General features: G+C 31.9%; 1 protein-coding gene across 6 annotated transcripts in view; it reads right to left on the bottom strand.

Annotated features, from left to right (window-relative positions):
• LOC120432427 (AP-1 complex subunit gamma-1) overlaps positions 1–25,010 on the bottom strand; it is a 67,381-nt gene that overhangs the window by 15,226 nt on the left and 27,145 nt on the right. For 2 of the 6 annotated variants that reach the window (XM_039597632.2, XM_039597635.2), the window contains 4 exons: positions 17,007–17,361; positions 16,696–16,934; positions 7,271–7,347; positions 6,528–6,545 (listed from right to left, as the gene is read on the bottom strand). In XM_039597632.2, the coding sequence (XP_039453566.1) occupies positions 6,528–6,545; positions 7,271–7,347; positions 16,696–16,934; positions 17,007–17,361 (689 nt within the window). The remainder of the gene's footprint in view (positions 1–6,527; positions 6,546–7,270; positions 7,348–16,695; positions 16,935–17,006; positions 17,362–25,010) is intronic. The other 4 variants (XM_039597637.2, XM_039597634.2, XM_039597636.2 and 1 more) reach the window with 3 other exon arrangements.

The following is a 25,010-nucleotide window of genomic DNA, read 5'->3' as shown; positions in this document are numbered from 1 at the left end:
AACAAGTGCTGAAAAAGTTCAACTTTTCAGCATCCATTTCATGTATGTATGTATGTATGATCCCCATACCCGCAGGCAACTTGGTCCCGAAACACATGTGAGCGCTAGGTGAACAATTCGATCATCTTTTACTCCGTAATCTGTAAACCCACGTGCATAAGTTTTTTTGCACGAATTTTAATGCTACAAATACCGACGCATAGATCAAAATGGTTTCCCGCTTCCCTCCCCAAGCGCCGGAAATTTGTAGCGGGTGTAGGGACACTTCGCATAGACGCCCTTGCTCCCATCACGTCACTGAGGGTATGGGGCGACGAGAAATTAATAAGCATGCCCCCCCAGTCGAACCTTCATTAGAGAAGCAGGCAATCCACAACTCACAGCGAACGACCAAGGGAACACCCTACCGCGTATATAGTAAAATGGCGTAGTTGTCTTAATTGAAATGAATGAATGTTAGAGTTAATGAAAGTCAATTTTGATATTTATATAGGAAAGATCTCACCAAATTGAGAAGCTCCGACTCCGGCATCATCGATCTTGACATGTCACTTGAATCTTCTGGGAATTCTGCCCTTGATTTGCTGAACTACCAGAAACGAAACTGGTACACCACCAAAACAGCCAAAAACTTCCTGTTTTTCAGTTCAGTCTTCAGGGATGCTGGAGTTGGTGAATTCTACCCATCCTGGCTGATAATCCGGAACATTGGGACTGGAACCACAAGACGGTGAAATCGATGGCAACTTAGTGGTGTTCACCCGCTGCTGTTAATCCGCCTTTATTTTCCGCAATCCCAATTTCCTGTTCGTCATCCACGAAGATCTTTCACCACTGTGGTTATCACTGGCCGCCAACAGATTAACCGGCAAAATATCCGTATTTCCACTAATTTTATGATTTTTGAAACAAAAAAATTAGGTTTGAAAAATGACAGCACGAAAAAGTTACGTCCGGTCATGCGCACGGATTGCTTCGATCCTTCAACTTTTCAGCATCCATTTCAGTGCTGAAAATTAGAATTTTTCAGCATTTATTTTTAAAAGTGTAAATATTTGATTCTGCAAATTTTGTCGTTCAAGAAAGGTAAGAAGTTTCACTACGGAATTGCAGAAAGTATTTTTCAGAATTGGAGATGAAAAGTAGGGTGTTTCATCATTCGAGAATGACAGAAAAATCAAATAGTTTCACAACGGAATTGCAGAATAGTGCTTTTCGATTTAAATTGTGCTCAAATAGTAGTTTATGCAAAAAGTTGCAAAAAGCAGATTTTTTCAGCACGAGTCGTACCTTTAACCAACGAGGTTTTTCATGTTTTGCAAGTTACTTACAATCTTTTTTGCAATTCCGAAAAAAGGCTTCATGATTGGAATTTTATGTCAAACATTCATGTGTTTAGTAAATTCACCGTTCAAAACAAAAAAAATATTGAAAAATGTTACTTTTCGATACTAGTGTTGAAAAGTTCAACTTTTCAGCACTGGTATTGAAAGGTATTAATTTTCCATTCTGTTATTTTTGGTAGGGAAAAGTAGGCCGTTTCGTTTCTCCAGAAGGACAGGAAAAGTTGACAGTTTCACAGCGGAATTGAAAAAAATATATTTTTTGAATTGTTCAAATTTTCCTTGTTCGATTATCCGAAGTGAAATTATGACAAGAATTTCGACAGGTCGAATCATGACATCAAATTAGCATTAAAAACAGTCCAGATTTCCCAGAGAATTGCTCGACGAACGAAAAAAAGGCACTCCTGCCAACGGAAATGGGTTAACGTGGAAAAAAGGACGCCGTCGACGACGCCGACAAAGGATACAAAAAACGAAGGGGGTAGAGCAGTGCAGCTCAGGAGAGAAAAAAAGTGCCCTCATTGTGTGCCGCAATTGCAACTTTTCTTTTCTGGTGGTGCAGCACACTTCGAGGCACACCGTTTCCTGGGCACCGTAGCTTTTGGGGGTGTTTGTGTGTGTGGAAAAACTGGAGGAAATTTGAATAATTAATGAATTCAGAAACAGAGACAGTGTGGAAGTAAACCAAAACATAAAAGCGAAATATACGGCGGCAGTGTATTCCTGCCCAGCTGATGATGAGATTTGGCCAATCAGCGACGAACGTGGAAATTTATTTGCTGGATGAAAATATTCATTGCACGTCCATGCACTTGCCTCTCCGATGGACATGAAAGCATATAAACACGTGGACGCGGACATGCACGTGGGGAGCGAGCGGAGACGATTCGATCATGCATAATGTAAAGTAAAAGCGTTAACGAGAGAGAGAGAGAGAGAGAGAGAGAGAGAGAAAGAGGATGAATGAACGTCACACGAAGTCAGACGATGATGTCGATGGAGATGAATGAGTAATTTTTATTGGCATGCCAGATGGCGCGCGAAACGGCACACATGAATTGAATTGAGTAGCAAAAGTGGCAGAGCAGGCAGAGAAGAACACTCATATCAGAAAAAGGCCCCATTCGAGCTGACCGACGATGCAGAAATGCACATTGCGTGACATGTGCCACCACCAAAATTCATTCAGGCTGCTGGACGAACGAGCGGGCATGCATCATTGAACATGCAGATAATGATATTGATGTAGGGGGAGAGGTGAAAATGCATAAAATTTTGGCTGAAATCAAATTAAATTAAACAAAAAGCGACAGAAATGGAAAATGATAATTGTATTAAATTAGATTGACATTTGGAAATGGTTCAGAACATAATTTTAAAAGTAATGCAATCAGAAAAATTGTTTGAAAAATACAAAACAAAGTCAAAATTGTGCTGACTTGATAATGGCAACAAAAAATCCTACAGAAATCCTAAAATAAAGAGTCGCCTTTTGGTAATTGTACACCTTTCCGCAAAATCGATTTTTCTTTGTCCTTTTTTGTTTAAATGAAACTTTGTCAAAAGAGGCCATTTTGCATTATTATTCGAAAAATCTGTGTCTTGAGAAGGGGTTTTATGATCGCAATGGTGTCTTCGGCAAAGCTGTAGGTTATGATAAGCTTTTAAGTGTCATCTAACTAGCCCTCGATGTCTTGGAAAATATTGTACGATTTCCAATGGTAAAACATGAAACTTTTGTGAAATTTTAAAATTATAACGAAATTTTAGAATCAAGAATAACTTTTTGGATGGGTTCATATTTAAGACAATTTAACCCTTTCAGGCCTGATGGGTCATATATGAAAATTTCCAAAAATAGCCTATAATTTTCGTATGGTATGAATCATTTTCCCATCATTAACTCAAAATTATTTTTTTTTAATTCAGGCTTGAATGTGTTAAAATATCTTGAAACTTCGAAATACTTTTCGTTGAAAAGAACAGAAAATTTAGTATAGTTTCCTAGATATCTCGATTTGCAAAATAAGGAAAATATGAAAAACCCATTTTCACCAAATATAATCTTTAAAAGGCTGTATCTCAGCAACTAGCTGTCCAATTAACAAAGTCAAAAGGATAAAATTATAGAAAATAATATTTTTTTTTAATTACAAAAAAACTGAACATTTTCAAATATTTCCTTGGAAAATGTCTATAATTTAAAGTCGGTACACTTTAGATAAAAATGTATTAAGTCATTTTTTTTTTGCAAATTTGGTTTGCATCTAAAAATGATTTTTGAAATTTTGTTTGACAATGTTTTTTTTTCCCAAGAATCATCATTTTTAAAAAATGAACAACTCAAGATTTTGCACCGTCCTAAACTCTAGAGCAAAAGGTGCCTTTTTCAGTCCCCTAAACGTATACAAAAATCGTCAAAAATAAATAAAACTTAGATTTCTTGCCATGGTTTTAAGTTTTTAATGAAAAAAGTGTTGATAAATGCATTATTCATCAGTACAGTTTTTTTTATAATCTTTAGTTTAAAAAAAATCTAAATTTTGACAAAAAAAATTTCTTACGGAATTTTTTTTTCGAAATTTGATAAAAATCTAAAATAATTTCAATCTGTTTCAATCATGCTCAAAGTGATTTTCAACGCAGGAAAATGTATTTCAAATTATTTTCAGTTGATTGCACGTCTAATCTAATCTAATCAAGTGGTGAGTATTTTCAGTTGATTGCACGTCTGTTTTAAAACTTTCAAAACTCTTTTTCCACTGTTTCTAAATAAATTTAAAAAATCAAAATTTTCACGAATCAGTGCATTTAACAGACCTTGATAAACATTTATAAAAAAAAAATGAAAACTTAAATTTAAAAGATGTAAACCGTTGTTGAAGCTAAATACAGCCAAAATGGCAAATTCTGTGTAAATCTTTTATTTAATAATTTGTCTTTAAATAAACATAAATACACAAAATATAAAAAAAAGGATTTGCCCAAAGTTTGCAAAAAAAAAAAAAAAAAAAAAAGAACAAACACTCCAGCAGCTAATCCAAATAGTCCGATTTTTGTTCAACATATTCAGGCCGTTGCACATATTTTTCAGAGTTTATGTCTCAATGACAACAACTTTGCCCAAGACACCAAATTATTCAGCAATTCTTTTCACCGGATAAAGTAATTTAAAAACCTTACCATTTTTGCATGGAACCTCAATGGACAAACAATGTTAAATTAGGAATATATTATTATGATAATACAGTTATTTTAAAAATATAAAAATGTTAAAAAATAGCAAAATACCTCATTTATTCGACAATACTCAAATTTTCATTATTCGCAATCTGAGTAACAAACGAAGCGAAATTTTGTATGCATTTTCACTTTAGTATAGTTTTTGAGTAAAATACTCAAATTTTCACAAATTACCGTATTTTTCCAAAGAACTAAAATTTTTATAATTCGCAATATGGGTATCAATCGAAGAGACATTTTGTATGCATTTTCACCTAATTATATTTTTTTTTTTGTAAAACACTCAAATTTTCACGAAATACCGTACTTTTTCGAAAATACTCGAATTTTTACAATTTGCAATATGGGTATCAAACGAGGTGAAACTTTTTATGAATTTTCACTTTATTTGAGTTTTACAAAATATCGTATTTATCAAAAATACTCAATGAAAAATGCGGTATTTTAAAAATATTGTATGTTGTAAAAAATTGAGTATTTTACATAAAAAACTATAATTAAGTGGAAATACACGCAAAATTTTGCTTCGTTTGATAACCACACTGAAAATAATGAAAATTTGAATGTTTTTGAGAAAATACGGTAATTTGTAAAAAATTTAGTATTTTACAAAAAAAAACTTGAATAAATTCAAAATTTCGCTTCGTTTGTTTAAGTACTTAATTTTCATTCCAAAAGTTCCAGATGCATTTTATAAAAAATCCTTCTCTTCAACAAACTTTGAACTTTTCAATATGGATTTTTTTTTAAATAAAACATATAAAAAATAGGAAAAATACTTTTGTCTTACGTTGTTGAGTTTGTTGACCATATCAAAAATTTAAATTTAATCTATTATAAAGTAAATCTTTCCCAGTTCCTGAGGGGAACACCCTTGAAGAGTATCGGGGCCGGCATTTACAAAGCGGATTCAGTGGCAATTTCATTCTCAACTTAATGTTAACATGTTAAGGTTAATGTTAACATTCCATAGGTCGCCTTCCTAAGGTGTCGTGATAAGGTCCAGTTTTTTGACGATACACTACCTTCCCTTTACTAAGCAACTTAACTTAATTCACGATTACGAGAATTGATTTTTTTCTGTGTATCTTTAATATCAATATTATATCAAGTTAAAAAAAAAATATTCATTTGTATTAAAACAATTTCAGAGATGACGTGGAAGGAAAAAGATGAAATGCAGTAACAAACTTGTAATTAATTGTTCTATATTCATGCAACTAAAAGCAAGGCAATATTCAATAATTAATTCGTACAATTCAAAATAAGAAATGTGGTAAATAACTGTAAACTGTTAAACATAATTGATTTTAAATATAAAAAAATACTTCTAAAGGGAAAGGTAAAGATAAAGCTACTAGAAATTTATTTAACACAAAAACAAGCAAACTAATAAAATGCAATCAGTAAAGTCTAAAAGAATATAAGAAACAAATCAAAATAAGTTCAAAACACCGAAAAGCGGAACACATCCTGTGGCCCGTAGATTTGGAGGGAAGTATCGAGAATAAAAAACACACCGATCGAAAATGGATGGGAGGAAAATTCAAACTTGGCGAGACACAGACACACTTGAGCAAAAAAATGTTACGAGATCACCCTAATGAAGAAGCACAGGGAGCGAACGAGAGAACATTCCGAAGTCTTATCACACGCGTTTGGCGCTTTCGTCACATCTCTCCCCAAAAGGTGATAGTTACGAGTGGAGAAAAGCATTTCAGTTCGGCCACGGGCGACTTGGAAGGAGTTTTTCGTTTCGTCATAATTTTCTTAATTAAAAAGACACTTTCCCTGACGTAAGGGGCGGCGCAAAATGGAGGCCGTAATAATTGGATTGGAGCGAAATTTGCTTATCAGAGAGAAGGAAAGAGAAAATGGAGGGGGAGAAGCACAGACAGACGAGCGAAAAGGGAGGGGAGGGATTGGGGGCGGCATTACCTCTTGATTTCCACTATCCTGGCAAGCAATAAAGTATAGGTAAGGATGGTACACCAAGAAAAACCGTTAAAATTGTAGACTTTACTGAGGCGCTTGGGGAAAAGTGTTTGGAGCAGGGGGGGAAACCGGCTTTTTTCCTGGAAAATGGAAAAGTTCTTCTAGCTGGTGAGGGGGGAAACCAAACAATCTTGATGGAAGGGGGGAAACTTAACATAATTTTTAAACAAAAATCAAACCCAAAAACCTTTAAGAAAAAAACTTGTGTGGCTGCTCTAGTGTTGATAGAAAGTTTGAAAAACTAACAAAAATACGCTCTAGAAAAGGCTCAACTACTAGAAATCAGCCGTCAGCTTTCGGATGTTCGCAGCTGAGCTAGCAACTATACGGATTGATTTTGTTGTTACATTCATTAGTTTGGTGTTTTGCTTGTGTTTATGGTAGAAGGTAGAAGCATTTCATTCACTAAACATCATGGAAGTTAGCTTCGCTAGTACGCTCTAAACACGGTAGAATGTATAAAAACGAATGATCAAAAATGTTTTGCAAATGTCTACAATCCTACACAGAGTTTGCTAAAGTTTCACAAAAAACGTACAAGATCACGACTTTAGCCAAGCAATGATCTTGTTTATAAGAACAAAAAAAAACTTTTGTTAAAAAATTATTCATCAAAAGGGTTTCGAAATAAAATCAAAACAATTAGAAAACAACGAAAAATCGAATCCAGAGTAGAGCAAACTCACCTTTTTGAAGTGATTCAGCGTGTCCTGGCTTTTTTCGCACATTTCCGTGATGAGGGTGACGCCGGCGATGAGGATACCTATGGAGAAAGAGGGGAGGCGGAAAAGGGATGCAAATGATGAAAACGTGTACGGTCATAAATAACACCGGGCATTCTCCGGAACCTTCTTGGAGGTGTGTCGGAATTTCCTCATACGGAAAAGGATGGTGTGGTGGTGAGCGGCGGAGGTGGACATTAATTTACGGTGTTGGAGAGCGGGCGTAAGCTACGTAGATTTTTTTTGACATTTAGATTTATTTTATAAGGACAACATTTTCAAACAGGAACCACTTCCCAAAATAAATAGCACAACATATGGATGACCCCTTATGTGGGGGGCCTTTATGATGATGAACGCCCCCGAGAGCAAATCTGATGTTTGCAGAAGGAAAGCTTCGGACATCATGACCCAACTAATAATTCAATCATGTTGGTCGGTTTCGGCACTTTTGGGGAGTTGACCTTTTTCCAAGAATAAAAAGTAATTAATAAGATTTTATGCATAAAATTTTAAGCATAAATCTATTTCACGCTGACAAGCACAAATCCCGAGCAGACGGAAATAACTTGGGAATAACATTTTTTGATATTTGAAAATACTAGGCCAATAACATTTAATGTTATTTATAACAAGATTTGTTATTCGTCGTTATGATTTTTTTGTTATTGGATTGTTATTGTAATAACAGACTAATAACATTTTTAGTTATTCTTCGAACAAATTTTTGTTATTATTTTTTGTTATTTTAACAACTAATCCGACCATCCCAATAACATTTGGCGGTATTTTTCCATAACAAAAAATGTTATTGCAAAGTTGTTTTGGCTTTCAACCAATATCAGACCAATAACAAATTTTGTTATGATAACACAAACTGTTATTAAGCCCTTATGCAAAAATGGATTTTCCAAGAAGATTCCATAACAGTTTATATTTTTTTTTACAGTATTTGTTATGGCATGAATTTTGTTATTACCGTCTGCCCGGGATCTGCCTTCTTCTCTAGCAGATCTGCGTCGTCGAAAAAGTTGATGTTTTCAGCGACGGTGTTATAAATTCTGAAATGTTTTGAATAGTGGACGAATCTTTTCGCACTCTTCGGCAAAGTTGTTCCCTGGAACACGGACTATGAGCTCATGAGGTTTTTGAAATGTAAGGAAAAAAGCGCTCAAAACTGGCAAAAACAAAAACGCATCGATTTTCCGGGTTAAATCCCATTTAAAATGCAAAGTCAAAGCGCTAGGTCCTGTCGCAACCAATCAAGCTCATGTTTGGGATTCGGGCTCAGTACACCTAGTAAATCATGCTCTGAAATGCCCGCAAAATTGACCCGTTTTGTAACATACTAATAATACCCATATTACAAATTATAAAAATTTAGGTATTTTCAAAAACATACGGTATATTTAAAAAAACTCTATATTCAAAAAACTCTAAAACAGTGAATATTCATGCAACATTTCAAATCGTTTGATACTCATATGGCAAATTATGAAAATATTTTTTTTTTATTTGAGTATTTCGTTGGATTAAGTCAATTTTAGAAATATATCTAGAGTTTTTTTTTATTAGGTCCTATAAACATATGAAAGACAATAGTTTATTGGTCCTTTTCAAAAAAAACTCTGGATATTTAAAATAAGTTATCGTCCGTTATCGTCGATGAAATTATAAAATTATTACCGATAAATTATCGCCGATAGAGTTATCGGAGTAATAATAACGATAAATTATCGTATTTTTTTTTAAATTTTTGTATTTTTGTTTTTTATTTAATTTATGAAATATTTGTGTAGTTTGTGTAATTTGTATAATTTGTATAATTTGTATAATTTGTGTAATTTGTGTAATTTGTGTAATTTGTGTAATTTGTGTAATTTGTGTAATTTGTGTAATTTGTGTAATTTGTGTAATTTGTGTAATTTGTATATAAGTTGTGTAAGTTGTGTAATTTGTGTAAGTTGTGTAATTTTTGTAAGTTGTGTAATTTGTGTAATTTGCGTAATTTGTGTAATTTGTGTAATTTGTGTAATTTATGTAATTTGTGTAATTTGTGTAATTTGTGTAATTTGTGTAATTTGTGTAATTTGTGTACATTATTTAATTTGTGTAATTTGTGTAATTCGTGTAATTTGTGTAATTTGTGTAATTTATGTAATTTGTGTAATTTGAGTAATTTGTGTAATTTGTGTAATTTGTGTAATTTGTGTAATTTGTGTAATTTGTGTTCTTGTGTAATTTGTGTTCTTGTGTAATTTGTGTAATTTGTGTAATTTGTGTAATTTGTGTAATTTGTGTAATTTTTGTAATTTGTGTTATTTGTGTAATTTGTGTAATTTGTGTAATTTGTGTAATTTGTGTAATTTGTGTAATTTGTGTAATTTGTGTAATTTGTGTAATTTGTGTTATTTGTGTAATTTTTGTAATTTTTGTAATTTGTGTAATTTGTGCAATTTGTGTAATTTGTGTAATTTGTGTAATTTGTGTAATTTGAGTAATTTGTGTAATTTGTGTAATTTGTTTAATTTGTGTAATTTGTGTAATTTGTGTAATTTTTGTAATTTTTGTAATTTGTGTAATTTGTGTAATTTGTGTAATTTGTGTAATTTGTGTAATTTGTGTAATTTGTGTATCTTGTGTAATTTGTGTAATTTGTGTAATTTGTGTAATTTGTGTAATTTGTGTAATTTGTGTAATTTATGTAATTTGTGTAATTTGTGTAATTTGTGTAATTTGTGTAATTTGTGTAATTTGTGTAATTTGTGTAATTTGTGTTATTTATGTACTTTGTTTAATTTGTGTAATTTCTGTAATTTGCGTAATTTGTGTAGTTTGTGTAATTTTTATAATTTGTGTAATTTGTATACTTTGTATATTTTGTGTAAGTTGTGCAATTTATGTACTTTGTTTAATTTGTGTAATTTATGAAATTTGTGTAAGTTTTGTATTTTTTGTAATTAGGCTTGTACATATCTTCGTAAAAGTTTTTTTTTCAAAATAAGTCCAAAAAATCAGGGGGCAGAAATTTTGTTTTGTTTTCAAAAAAACTTCCCTGTGTTTGGAATAATTTTTAGCATGCATTTTTAACGCAAAAATTTTTTGGTTTGTAAATTTTTTTGTTTTGCTTAAATTTTTTTTTTTAAACTAATAATTGCAAAACAACTGAACTAGTGCACAATGCGTTTTAATTTTTTTTTTTTTCATTCTAATGTTGAGAGCATAGCTTGTCATTAATTTTTTTTATATTTTTATTTATGATTTAAAATCAAATTTGCAATCGAAAAGTACATAAATTAGCAAATGGGTAATTCTCCGCCAACTCACACAGCAGTTGCCCCGACCCCTCTTCGATTTGCGTGAAACTTTGTCCTAAGGGGTAACTTTTGTCCCTGATCACGAATCCGAGGTCCGTTTTTTGATATCTCGTGACGGAGGGGCGGTACGACCCCTTCCATTTTTGAACATGTGAAAAAAGAGGTGTTTTTCAATAATTTGCAGCCTGAAACGGTGATGAGATAGAAATTTGGTGTCAAAGGGACTTTTGTGTAAAATTAGACGCCCGATTTGATGGCGTACTCAAAATTCCGAATAAACGTATTTTTCATCGAAAAAAACACTAAAAAAGTTTTAAAAATTCTCCCATTTTCCGTTACTTGACTGTAAAAAATTTTGGAACATGTCATTTTATGGGAAATTTAATGTACTTTTCGAATCTACATTGTCCCAGAAGGGTCATTTTTTCATTTAGAACAAAATTTTTCATTTTAAAATTTCGTGTTTTTTCTAACTTTGCAGGATTTTTTTTAGAGTGTAACAATGTTCTACAAAGTTGTAGAGCAGACAATTACAAAAATTTTGATATACAGACATAAGGGGTTTGCTTATAAACATCACGAGTTATCGCGATTTTACGAAAAAAAGTTTTGAAAAAGTTGGTCGTCATCGATCATGGCCATTCATGGTCACCCGCGACAGACACGGACGACGAAACAAAGAGAAACGCAAAAAGTAACTTTTTCAAAACTTTTTTTCGTAAAATCGCGATAACTCGTGATGTTTATAAGCAAACCCCTTATGTCTATATATCAAAATTTTTGTAATTGTCTGCTCTACAACTTTGTAGAACATTGTTACACTCTAAAAAATAGTCCTGCAAAGTTAGAAAAAACACGAAATTTTAAAATGAAAAATTTTGTTCTAAATGAAAAAATGACCCTTCTGGGACAATGTAGATTCGAAAAGTACATTAAATTTCCCATAAAATGACATGTTCCAAAATTTTTTACAGTCAAGTAACGGAAAATGGGAGAATTTTTAAAACTTTTTTAGTGTTTTTTTCCATGGAAAATACGTTTATTCGGAATTCTGAGTACGCCATCAAATCGGGCGTCTAATTTTACATAAAAGTCCCTTTGACACCAAATTTCTATCTCATCACCGTTTCAGGCTGCAAATTGTTGAAAAACACCTCTTTTTTCGCATGTTCAAAAATGGAAGGGGTCGTACCGCCCCTCCGTCACGAGATATCAAAAAACGGACCTCGGTTTCGTAATCAGGGACAAAAGTTACCCCTTAGGACAAAGTTTCACGCAAATCGAAGAGGGGTCGGGGCAACTTTTCCCGATTTCGTGTGAGTTGGTAGAGAATTACCCAAATGCAAGAGTTGAATTCGAACGTTAAAATTTGAGTTGTTTTTCGATGATAAATATGTTTGGCCAGTGTTAAAAAAAGGGACACTCAAGAGGTCACAACTCGTGCACTATCAGTCCCAAACGTACGTCACATTTAGCTCGCTGCCTTTCAGAGCAAATATCTAGTATGCAACACAACACCAACTTCTTCCCCTGTCGTCATGTCACACATGGCCCAAAAAGTTTTTCGGGGACGGTGACGGAGACGTGGTTTTGCGGTCAAATGATGGCAAACCCTGGCTAGCTGGCGGGTACAGCACTAAACACCCGTCATGACGGGTGAGCTTTTGTGACACATCATCATAGGTGGGGGCCTCCACACAAGATGATGGTTTGGTATTTATAACTGGAGCAAGTTTCAGATAGGTCGTACGAACTCAAGCTCTTTGTTAAGTTTTGTTTTGGCATAGAATTTCTGCGGACAATGAATAATTATTTTACATCCACCACAAATTAATTCACCTGTTCGTCTTCTGCTCCGTACCGCCGACCAGCATTGCAAATGAATAAATTACATCCAATTGGCAACGTACGAATGGGTACAAAACACTTATGCTGAAGCGAGCGATACCTTCCTTCAAGTTCTGAACATCGCGGGAACAACATCGTTTTCCACCAAACGGCCATCGCGATACCGCATACGATACAGTCAGTGGCGAAAGGGATGGTTATGTTGCGATGTAACGATTATTACAGGAGGATGCACGCTCGAAAGAGTTTTCATCCGCCACCCACACAGGAGTCTGAGCGAGAAGAGAGGGTACGTGTCTTAGCACCAACCGTATGATAATGCCTTCACTGGTTGGGCGAATAATTTAATGAAGCCATCCACAGCTGGGCGGGAAGAAATTGAATCGATCGACCTAAAGCAAAATGATGATGGTTGTTTTCCCTAGGAAGCGAACCTTTTTTACGCGATTTAAGTGGGTCGTTATATCGAAGAAGGTTCAATCACGCAAGTGGCGTAACCTCAAACCAACCAACTGTTGTCGTTGTTGGTGCTGTGTGCGTATCGATTTGGACGTACGATACGCGACAGGCTTCCAGTTAAATCTACTGACACAATTATTTCGTCATTAAGATTTTATCATAATTCATAGATTCAATGTCAGGGCTGTTTTTAGTTGGTTTTGTTACAGGTTTGCTCTTTCTTGCATATCCTAAAGCTGATAAAAATTGAAAACAAGTTGGTTTGTCTTATCCCAGTCTAGAGATAGGACGACCCATTTTGAAAGTTTTCTTTTGTAAACATTTATTAATTATGACAGGGTGGCCACTCAAGTCGAGAAAAAGTTGGGAATTCTCCAAAATCCACAAAAAATTGAGAAAAAGTCGGGACTTTGTTTTTTTTTGTTAAGGTTCGATTAGAAAAAAATAGGAATCACTTGCTTGAAAAATATTCAATAACTCTTGAATAATCTGCAATATTTTTTAAATAATCAATCCATTGCACCTAACTGAAAATTTAAGGTTAATTTCACCACCACAATTTTAAAGAATTAAAAGGATATTTAAGACATTAAATTCCTGATACATACATGATTATGGCATGCATTTGAACCAGATTTTTAAAACATTTTCTATGATCCAAAATTTATGATTTATTTTTACTAAATTTATCAAAATAAAATAGTAGCAGTAACCTAATAACAACATTATAGTCAGATTGAAAATATAGAGCCTAGTGACAACAATTATGACCAGCGAAAAGTTTTTATTATGTTTAATTTTGTCACATTGATTAAATATTTGAAAAACGATTCCAAGTGGAGTTTGAGTTTTTTAACTCTGTTCTGTTTTCATGAAAATATCATATTTTGTTCTAAAACCTTGAAAAATGCTTTCAAACTGTCCCGTATTTCACTTTATATCATAGTTAGGAGTCCTACCAATAATGTTCTGTACTCATATTGGTCCAGAAAGTCGTCATTCATTGGCAGCATGTTAAAGTTGGAAAAATGAAATTTTATGCCTGAAATTTTTACGAATTTCTCTCAAAAATCCATCTAAAAAAATGTTGGCACCAAAACCAATACCATCATCTTGTAGGTAACAATTTTCTGAACAATTTTGCTTTTTTAACAATTAGTTTTCATCACTTCAGTGCCAAGATACAGCCATTTTAGTAGAATAAAAATGGCGAATTTTCAAAATTCTTTATGAAAACTCAATTTCAACACATACACCACTGTTTCAGCTATTGCCAGCATTTTATATGTTTCCAAACCTTTTGCATTGTTTTATAACAGCAATTTACAAGCAAAATCTATAGTTTTCATTGATTTGACTATGTGACGTAAGCGCCAAGACGACGAAATGTATTTTAAATTAACCGCCTTTAGTACAACAAAATCACATTTTTTAAAAAAAATTATGAAAATTGCTTTTCAACCAAAAAAAAAAATTACATACATAAATAAACTGTCAGCCTTTTTTTAATAAATCTTGAAATTTGTTGTATTGTTCAGCTTTTTATTAGCTAAAAAAATATTTTTTTAAAGTTTTCCTTCTGAATGGGAATTAAAAAAATATTTCTTATGAGAAATTTGTTGTTAAGTTTGTATTTTACTGTGACTGTCAATAGTTTGTTCTATTTTTATTGATTAAGGAGTTTGTTTAGTTGGTGATATTGACTTTTTAAGGACATTTTATGATCTGCAATCATTTTTTTGATAAGAAATGTTATACTTCAAGTTCTGAAAAAGTCGGAAAAAGTTTGGAATTCAAAAAAGGGATTTGAGTGGCCTCCTTAATTCCAAAATACAAAATAAATTCAAGACATTCGAATCAAGAATTTTTCTCATCAGCAATTCTTACATGAAATGAGAGATAAAGCATAAGTTCTTATCAAACTGGATTTTTCATTGTAATAAAATTGAAAAAGTCAAATACTGATAACCTGTTAATTAAATTTCAAAATCCCATAAATTGAAAAGGAAGCCTGGCAAAAAAATTGCTTTATGATTTTATTTAAGAATAAAACTGTCCTGTCCCGCCGTAAAAAAAATCAGATTTAAAAAAATTAATATTTAAAAAAATTAAGATTGAAAAAAAAAATAAAATTAAGTAATTTTCAACATTTTGCCATTCGAGCAATTCCAGCCCAAAACAGTAATTTTTTAGATATTTTTTTCTCGACCCTCTCCGATTTCAATGAAACTTTGTAGACATGTAGACATCCTAGGCATATATAAGCCATTTTTGTGTATGGGCTTACAGATATAGCTAATTTACTATCCAGGTTACTATACTACACTGAAAAAATATTATGTTTTCAGTTATGAGCAATGTTATTAGCTTATATCTGTAAGCCCATACATCAAATTGAAATGTGGTCAAAGACAAACTTATGGGAAATTGGACGAGCTTTCCGGTAAAAATATTTTCGAGACTGAAAAATCAAGTCTGTCATATAGAAATTGCCAAAAACCATCAAAAAACCTATTTTTTCAACATTTTTATTTTTAAAACCGCTGTAACTTCACAAGGATTGGACTTAGGACAATGGTCAATATGGAGAATTTTATGTAAAATTGTCTGGAGAATCGATTCCCGTACACGGTTTTTGAAAATTTTGACGTTTAGAGCACTTTTCAAAAAAACAGTTTCAGTAAATGATTTTTGTATTTTTTTAGTTGAGTTGTTCCATCCTGCATTTTTCGTGAGTCTTTTTGTAACATCTTAGGCTATTTTCACAAAAATTTTGAACGAAAAAAAATTGTGGGCTCACCTTCAAATTTGACTTTTAAACTTAAAAATCAAAAAATCTCATAAAAGTGGAGTGTTTTTTTCTTTCAGTGTATTTTTTTCGGAAAGCCCGTCAAATTTCCTACAAGTTTGTCTTTGACCACTTTTTGATACGATGCAACGGCTTCGAGATATAGCAATATTTAAATTACGAAATACAAAAATATTTAAAACAATTACGCCCTTCTCAAATGTCATTATCGAGTGTAACTGGCTCCATATACACAAAAATGGCTTATATGTGCCTAGGATAACATGTCTACAAAGTTTCATTGAAATCGGAGAGGGTCGGGTACAACCGATTCCCTATTTGACATGGAATTGCTCATTCTTGTTTTCTTCTACTATTAGAAAAAAGGAACAAAAACTTTATACAAATTTGTAAACTTTTAAAATAGATATGATTTTTTTATAGTTTTTATTGTTATAAAATTTCCCAAAAATTGCTTCCATTTTTGAAGTTTTTTGCATGAATTTGAAATATAATTAATAAAAACAACGTTTTTTATTCAAATCAACAAATGAAAAAACTATTCGAAATTTATTGACTCTTTTTATAAACAGTTTCCGATTTGCATTTTTTTAAGTCGAGAATTCGAAAATGTGATTTGAGTGGCCACCTTGATAAGTTATGCTCCACCAATTGCAATAAATTCTTCTAAATTTTAAGGCTCAGAATAATTTTCTGAAATTTATGAAATTAGATGTTCTTATGAATCCCAAATCATTCTTCATAACTCTTATGGAAATCAAGAAAACCAAATCAGAAAATTCTGATTTTTGCGTTATCATTCGAATCTCTGTCCTCTTCCAGACAAAAAAAGAACATTGACGCGCGATAAAACTAATGACAACCTATATCCAACGCAATACCAGTCCACATTCCACCGAGGCGCCTAATTGATGCCCCTGACACTTAATTTATACTAATGATAGCAGGCAACTCACCGTGATTTTTCTCGTTCAGCAGTGACCGGGTGGCGGGCAGGAAGATCTCCATCAGCTCCGGCACCCGTTTGATGATCCTGAACGCACAGAGGGCGGCTTTTTTCCGGATGTACGCGTTCGGCGATCGCATCAGCTTTTCCACCTCGCCGGCCAAATCGCGCGCCATCTCCGGCGAGGCGATGGCTCCGAGGGTGCAAAGGGCCAGCCCCACCACGAACTGGGTCGGACTGTTGAGGTCACTGTGTGGGGGAGTGGGGAGAAAAAAAGGTCGTTAGTACAAGGACTCCGTAGGGTCATACCGTGAAACTCACTTCTTCAAGCAGTTGGTGATGAGCAGGTGCACGTCTTGCCGCTCGTCCAGCAGCAGCATCGCCCCCAGGTAGCCGATCCGTTTGTCTGTGAAGCGGGGACTGGCGGTCAGCTTGAGGCACTCGAGCTGGCCAAAGTGGGCCGGATAGCCGAGCATGTGGATGTACAGCAGCTTGGCGATGTTCCGGCAGCGCCACACCGAGTCCTCCTCGCGGAATATGCTGCGGATGTAGGCGCACTCGCGGTTCACCACCGCTCGCTCCTCGGCCGCCGTCCGCGCGGCACGGATCTGTCGGATGAGGTCCCGCAACCGGGTCGGCGTCGGGATGCGCACTGTGCGGAGAAGAGCACCAATGTCTGGAGGTTATCAAGGGGGCAGAGTCGGAGTTTTGGGGGGATGTAGAAGCAAGATATTTTAGTCCCAAGTTGTAACTTTTATATTGTTAAAATTACTTACTCTAGATTACGCTAGCTTAAAAGTTTTTGTTGGCCAATTAAAATACCTTGTTCGTAGATTCCAATCCAATTAGATTTTTTTATAGCATAAGGTAACTTTAAAAAAAATATTTTGTACAGAATTTTTGTTCAGATATCCTCACAAATTTCATTCTCCAGAATTTTATATTGAAGAAACATTTTTTTAAAATTGTCACTTCTAATAGATCTACACTAAATAAAGCTTCTTTTAAATATAATTTTGACCATGAATTTGAATACTTCATTAGAATTTAGCAATAATATTTGTTCATTCGAATGAAGCCTTATTCATGCATTTCATATACCAAAAAACCATTTTGCATTATTAGGTATCTTGAGAAAGGATTCGATAAATTTGGCGTCTTCGACAAAGTAGTAGGAACTAACAGTTCAGACAAAAAAAAGTTAAATAAAAAAGTCGTTTTTAAATACTAAAAAATATTTGGAACATTGTGAAAAAATGTTCAAAACAATTTTTAAATATCATTTTCAGTAGCAAAATTTAAATTAGCAACTGTTTTTAATAAGAAAAACGTTATTTTTGGCATTAAAAATATTTTATGAAGGAAAAAACATTTTTTTCCTGTTTGTTTTCTTTCAATCAAGGGTTCTGATTGCTCCAAAGAGACTCAATCACTCGCGAGCACAAATCTAGAGCGATGAAAAACTGCTCTGATGTATTCCTACTGTTTGTCACATCCACACCAATCGCTACTGAACACTCTCTCTTTGCTCTCCCTCTCACTCCAATCAGGTAGTACAGCGAATGGTTCAGAAAGACCGATTTCGTTAAGTTGCTCAAAGCTGACTGAGATTAGCTTGCGATCGGCATTGCTTCGATCATTTAAGAAATTGTTTAAAATCAATGATATCAATAATATTTTGCAATTTTGTTGTTAACACAACATCAAAGACAAATTTGGCAGCAATTGTCACCAAACCAATTTCTAATTAGGTTCTACGCCGACTCGATTTGGAGGTTAGAAAGGAGTGCACTGTTTACATGGACTTAGCACAGTTCGATGCGGTCGTCGATTTTGTTCTGGGAAATTTGTCGACAATCGACGAAGACCATGTAAACAGTGCACACGAGCTGTCAAATGACGTCACGGTGTAAAACCTAATTGAGGGCAAACTGTGGTAGTGCAGACCAAATTAGCACCGCGCTAGTATTTTTTTTTTGTCTCTCTCCTCTGTGAGCATGTACGTATATGACTCGGGTTGACAGACGGAGTAGGAAAAGAAATTCACCAAGTATTTGTTTCGCTGAGTGAATTGATTGAGCAAGCCGCTGGCTGCCAGCCTGTCGTGTTCGCTCGCGAATGGTTGAGCGCTCCGGTCGGCAAAGATTGATTTATGATCTTTGAAAAAAAAACAAAAAAATATTTTTTTAAGCAAGTTTAAAATCAGCACTTTAAAAAATTGCAACAGCTGCCAAATTAATTTTGACCATCTTGGGTAGTGCGACAAAAAATCCCGGGATTTTTCCAAAACCAGAAATTGGCGAATCACAAGGAATTTTCATAAACTGTCCCGGGAATTCCCGAAATTCAAAAAAAATATATTTAGGATTTTAAATTTAAAAAAAAATCATCTTAATTATTTTTCATCAAACACCGGAATCAAAACAATTAGTACACCGATTTCCAAATGTATTGCTCTTAAAACTTCCTGTTCTTTTTCAGCCTGTAGTCCTGATTTTCTCCAGTTGGTGGTAGTAACATAAAGATAATTAGTAAAATATGTTTTATGTAAAACAAGACATTCAAAACTTATCTAAAATTTTCCATTGACTGGTATCATTTTATTTCTAGAGTTTTTTTTTTTTTTTTTGGGATAGGTCCTATAGACATATAAAAGACAATAGGACTCAGGGTTGTTAAAATATCAAAATATCAGCTCTCAGCAACTACAATTATCCCGCCTGAATAATCATGCCTCAAATACAACTGCTCTTCTCTCCTCATTGAAACTCTCAGAGAGATTGAGAGACTCAGCGGTGAGAGCGCATAGTCGAGGAAAAGGGGAGGAGTGATAGAGAGAGAGAGAGGGACATCGCTGGGAATCACGAGACACAAGAAGAGATCTCACAAGCAATAGTGACTGCCGCTATACTAGCGGATATTTTTGGTGCAGAAATAATCTATTGATAGCTTTTCTATCACTCATTTGCAATACTGATTGGACTTATAGGACCTTGAAATTGAAATTGAAATTCGTATTTTTTTTATAAATCATAAAAAAAAACCATTTTAAAAACTGTCGTCCTTGTTTAGATTGAAAGTAGATTGTCATCAATTGTTATTATTGAGCTAGTTCTATATTTTTAAGTTTTCAAAACATATAAAATATTATGAAATCATAGATTTTATGACTGCTTCAAAAATTTCTCGAGTTCCCGGGAATACCCGGGATTCCAAAAATATTTTTCCCGTTTCCCGGAAAATGCAAAACCCGGGAAATTGGACGCCTTAATCCTGGGTTATTGTGCAAAAGTCGAAATTTGGGGATTTCGAACATATCTAAAATCATTTTTTTATTAATGAATATTTTGGGCTATTTCACCTTTGGGTAAAAAAGATAATCATAACACTCAGTAAAAAATGAAAAAGTGTAACTCTTTGATCCCATAATACTTGTAACCAATTCCTAGAACTTTGCCAAAGATATCAAAACGATTCAGATAACATTTTTTGAATATTTTGATAGCGTATTGGTTTAGACAGCCGACAAAATGCTCCATCTACATGAAACAAATAATCCGGCATACACACTTTCTGTATTGTAAAACAAATATAATCAATTTAAAAACAATTGAAAATTTATATTTTTTGAAGAATTACAGCCGAATTTCTGGGTGTCAATTGTAAAGGGATTATCGAGAAAGAGAAGCATCAGTTTATAAATTATTTGTTCGTTTATAGATTTTATAGATTTTTTTCTCAGCTATAAGAGAGAATTGTGGCAACATGGCCATGAGAAAATATAAAAATTGGCAATTGGAATAGATTTTCAAAACAAATGAAAACCATCGAGAACGAGACTCTTCGACCTAGAGAAGATATCGAGTAAAAGCAAGCCTCAAATTATGCAGCTTTAAAAGAACCATCGATAGATAGAAAAAAACATTGAGATAGCGAAAATCGACAAACAGAGTCACGACTGTATAACAAAGTTTTTAGAATTATATAAAACTACAAAAGAGAAAAATCATTGTAATAAAAAAAATAAAAAATGTTAATTTGTGATAATCAATTATGAAATTATTTTTTTTGCAAATTTGGTTCAAAAAAGTCTCAGTATTGAAAACAATGTGGATTTTGTACACCTCCTGGAGAATGAAATTGTGTGCATTTCTGTAATAAAATCATGGTGTCGATCCAAATCCCAAAATAAAATTCCCTGACTTTTCCCTGACCTCTCCAGGCCACCAATTTTTTTTTATTTTTCATTTTTTACTAAAATATTGTGTAGAGCGTTTTTATGGTTTCATGCATTTTCCTTTTTGAATATTGGAAATATAAGATATTGAAAAACTTCAATGAATTTTTTAATTTAATTTTTTAGCGATGGATTCTGCAAAAACTCAAAAACTTTTTTTTTTATTTTGTCAATCGTTTTTTCTTATCGAACATCCAAAATGGGCAACCATACAAATCGACGGTAACATTTCAAAAGGCATCATGTACATTTTGACACTTTCTGGGTTATTGCATATTCTGAAAGTACTCCTAATAAGCTACCTCTCCACCAAAAATGAGCAAAAGTTACTTCAGTAAAGTCTGTTTAATCATGATTTTAAATAAAGTAACATAAACAAAATCTCTGCCATCAGCAGTCCCTGTTTATATAGCCCTGTCAACCTGTCAAACAAAAGACTACATGAACCTCGTGACGAAAAAAAGCAACATAAACAAAGCGCCATGTACATTCGGCGAAGAAAAACGAATCATAACAAAGCGTCCCCCTCAATGACAGCAGGGTGATATAGACGTTGGTGATTTCAAAAGAAGTTATGTTTGTTTTTCTCAAATATAATTACGGAAATGATGTTTTATTGAATTTGGATGATCAAGTATCAATAAAAGCAACGTTTTTCATCGTTTGTTATCATTAGAACATCTTATTTTGCTTTTATATTAAAATGGGAATTGAAAATAGATGCTCAACATTCAAATATCCTATGTTTTTAAATCTTGTGATGTAATTTAAAATGTTGCCCTTTACCAAAAAATCTAGTTTTTTTTTTTTTTTTTTGAATGGGTCCTATAAACATATGAAACACAATAGTTTATAGGACCTTTAAAAAAAACTCTAGAAATAATTAATAATTAAAATTGTTGCAAATTTCAAATTGCTATTAGTTAATTTCACTTCATTTCCTAAAGAAAATTTAAAGTTAATAGTTTTCCAAAAAAAAATCTATTGAAAATTTGATTTAAATTAAAAAGTCATGTTTAATTTTAAAATCGATGCCTTTTGCCGAATTTTCAAAAGAATTAGGCCGATGCAATTTTTGATTGTGCCTTAATATAAAAAAACTAATGGTTTTGGAGACAAAACTATGTAATTTTGCAGAACCTTAAGAAATATTTGAAAAAACGTAAAAACTAAGAAAAATATACAATTAAATTTGATTTTTTCAAGTACATGTTTACGGTTTTAAAAAAGATCTAGGTCTTTTTCAGCAATGTTTGTTTTTAATGCAAACGGTTTTTTGGATATTTGAAGAAAACATCTTTTTAAATAATTTTACAAAAAAATATTTTTGCTATAAAATTAAAAAAAATAGTGTTATCTACCTTGACCAGAGCCTACAGACGATCATTCACACGATCAATACATTTTATCAAAATAAAAACAAAATACAACCTGCTCGAGCTTTTTTTGTTTTGCAATAGATTCCAAATTTAAGCTCGATCTGACCACGAGAATTCCTCCTTGTAAGCCCTTGAATGTTGTTTGGGAAAAACATTTTTGTAGTTGTACAATCCCTATGAAATCTCGGATGCTGGATCTTAATTAAAGTTGAAACAACTTTTCCGAAGAGACCATTTTTTATAAATTCTTGAATTCTCAAATTCCTTTATTCAGGGTTGTTACGGAGAAATAAAAAAAATCCGCGCCATCATTAAACACAGATTCATGAAACACTGAAAATGTATTTTTGCTAGAATAAGGTAAACTAGATATAAAAGCCAAGACAAACATTTTGGCAAAAAAAAATCAGAAATTTTAACATTAAAACAATAAAATTTAAAAATTGTAAAAAATCCTCGATCTTGAGATTTTAAATTTCAGATACAGTTCATACTCGATGATCTTACGAAAGCGACACTTAGAAAAATCGAAGCAAATTTTCCGACATCTCCTTCTCAAAATTTCTCTAACCGAAAAAAAATAACTTCAAATTTTATCAGGTTTTCTGTAATTTAAGATGAAAAAAAAAATTGCAGCATTCAAGAACCTAAGAATTTAAGAATTTAAGAATTTAAGAATTTAAGAATTTAAGAATTTAAGAATTTAAGAATTTAAGAATTTAAGAATTTAAGAATTTAAGAATTTAAGAATTTAAGAATTTAAGAATTTAAGAATTTAAGAATTTAAGAATTTAAGAATTTAAGAATTTAAGAATTTAAGAATTTAAGAATTTAAGAATTTAAGAATTTAAGAATTTAAGAATTTAAGAATTTAAGAATTTAAGAATTTAAGAATTTAAGAATTTAAGAATTTAAGAATTTAAGAATTTAAGAATTTAAGAATTTAAGAATTTAAGAATTTAAGAATTTAAGAATTTAAGAATTTAAGAATTTAAGAATTTAAGAATTTAAGAATTTAAGAATTTAAGAATTTAAGAATTTAAGAATTTAAGAATTTAAGAATTTAAGAATTTAAGAATTTAAGAATTTAAGAATTTAAGAATTTAAGAATTTAAGAATTTAAGAATTTAAGAATTTAAGAATTTAAGAATTTAAGAATTTAAGAATTTAAGAATTTAAGAATTTAAGAATTTAAGAATTTAAGAATTTAAGAATTTAAGAATTTAAGAATTTAAGAATTTAAGAATTTAAGAATTTAAGAATTTAAGAATTTAAGAATTTAAGAATTTAAGAATTTAAGAATTTAAGAATTTAAGAATTTAAGAATTTAAGAATTTAAGAATTTAAGAATTTAAGAATTTAAGAATTTAAGAATTTAAGAATTTAAGAATTTAAGAATTTAAGAATTTAAGAATTTAAGAATTTAAGAATTTAAGAATTTAAGAATTTAAGAATTTAAGAATTTAAGAATTTAAGAATTTAAGAATTTAAGAATTTAAGAATTTAAGAATTTAAGAATTTAAGAATTTAAGAATTTAAGAATTTAAGAATTTAAGAATTTAAGAATTTAAGAATTTAAGAATTTAAGAATTTAAGAATTTAAGAATTTAAGAATTTAAGAATTTAAGAATTTAAGAATTTAAGAATTTAAGAATTTAAGAATTTAATAATTTAAGAATTTAAGAATTTAAGAATTTAAGAATTTAAGAATTTAAGAATTTAAGAATTTAAGAATTTAAGAATTTAAGAATTTAAGAATTTAAGAATTTATAAATTTACGAGTTTAAGAATTTAAGAAAATATTAGTTTTGTGCTCTTGATTGTTTTTATTTATAATTTTTGTTTTAATTTTTTGCAAATTTTTTAAATTTTAATTTAAAAGAAAAATTATTTTATTTTCAGATTCTTTAAATTTTTTATTTAAAAATTTTCGGATCTTTTAATTTTTTTAATAGGAATTATTTATTTATTTTTTTTGGGTTTTTTAAATACTATTATTCCTAATTTTATTTCCTAATTTCTGAATAATTCAATTTGAAGTTTTTTTTATATTTTGATTTTTTTTTATTTTTCTTCATTTAAATTTAAATTAAAAAAAATATTTCTACTGGTTGAATCCCATCTAAAAGTCAAAGGCGGAGGCCAGCTTCTGTTACGTCCAATCAAGCTCATATTTGGGATATAAGCACAGTACACCCACTGGAACATGCCCCAATAATTATTTTTGTTACATCCTTATGTCTATATCTTCAGGAAGAGTTTAAAATATGATTAAGATTCACAAGTTTAAAATTGAATGTATCCAGTATAAAAGAACACTAAATAAGGGTAAAAACATTACTCAAAACTTAAAAGAAATTAAATATTCAGAGTCAGTATGTTTCAAAATGAGTTAAGTGTAGTAATACATTTATTTAGGAAATCCTCAACAACACATTTAAAAAAAATATCTCTTCATGATCTTCATCTTCATTTTTCTCATTGAGAAAAAACCAACAAAAATTTTCGGAAGAAAATTCAATCAATAAAAAAATCGAAGTTTTTGCATTCAACAAAAAAAAATTATTCTGATTTTTGATAATATTTTTCTTTATAAGTTGAAAGTAATTTTATCTCTCTCAATATTTTTTTAAATTAAAATTGCTACCATGTGAAATCCGCGCCAAATTCGCGCCGTCCGTAACAACCCTGTTTATTTTTAGAAAAAAG

Source organism: Culex pipiens, chromosome 2, assembly GCF_016801865.2.
Source record: "Culex pipiens pallens isolate TS chromosome 2, TS_CPP_V2, whole genome shotgun sequence".
Lineage (NCBI taxonomy): Eukaryota > Metazoa > Arthropoda > Insecta > Diptera > Culicidae > Culex > Culex pipiens.
The sequence above is the reverse complement of the archived record's forward strand: the minus strand, read 5'-3'. Positions and strand labels throughout refer to the sequence as shown.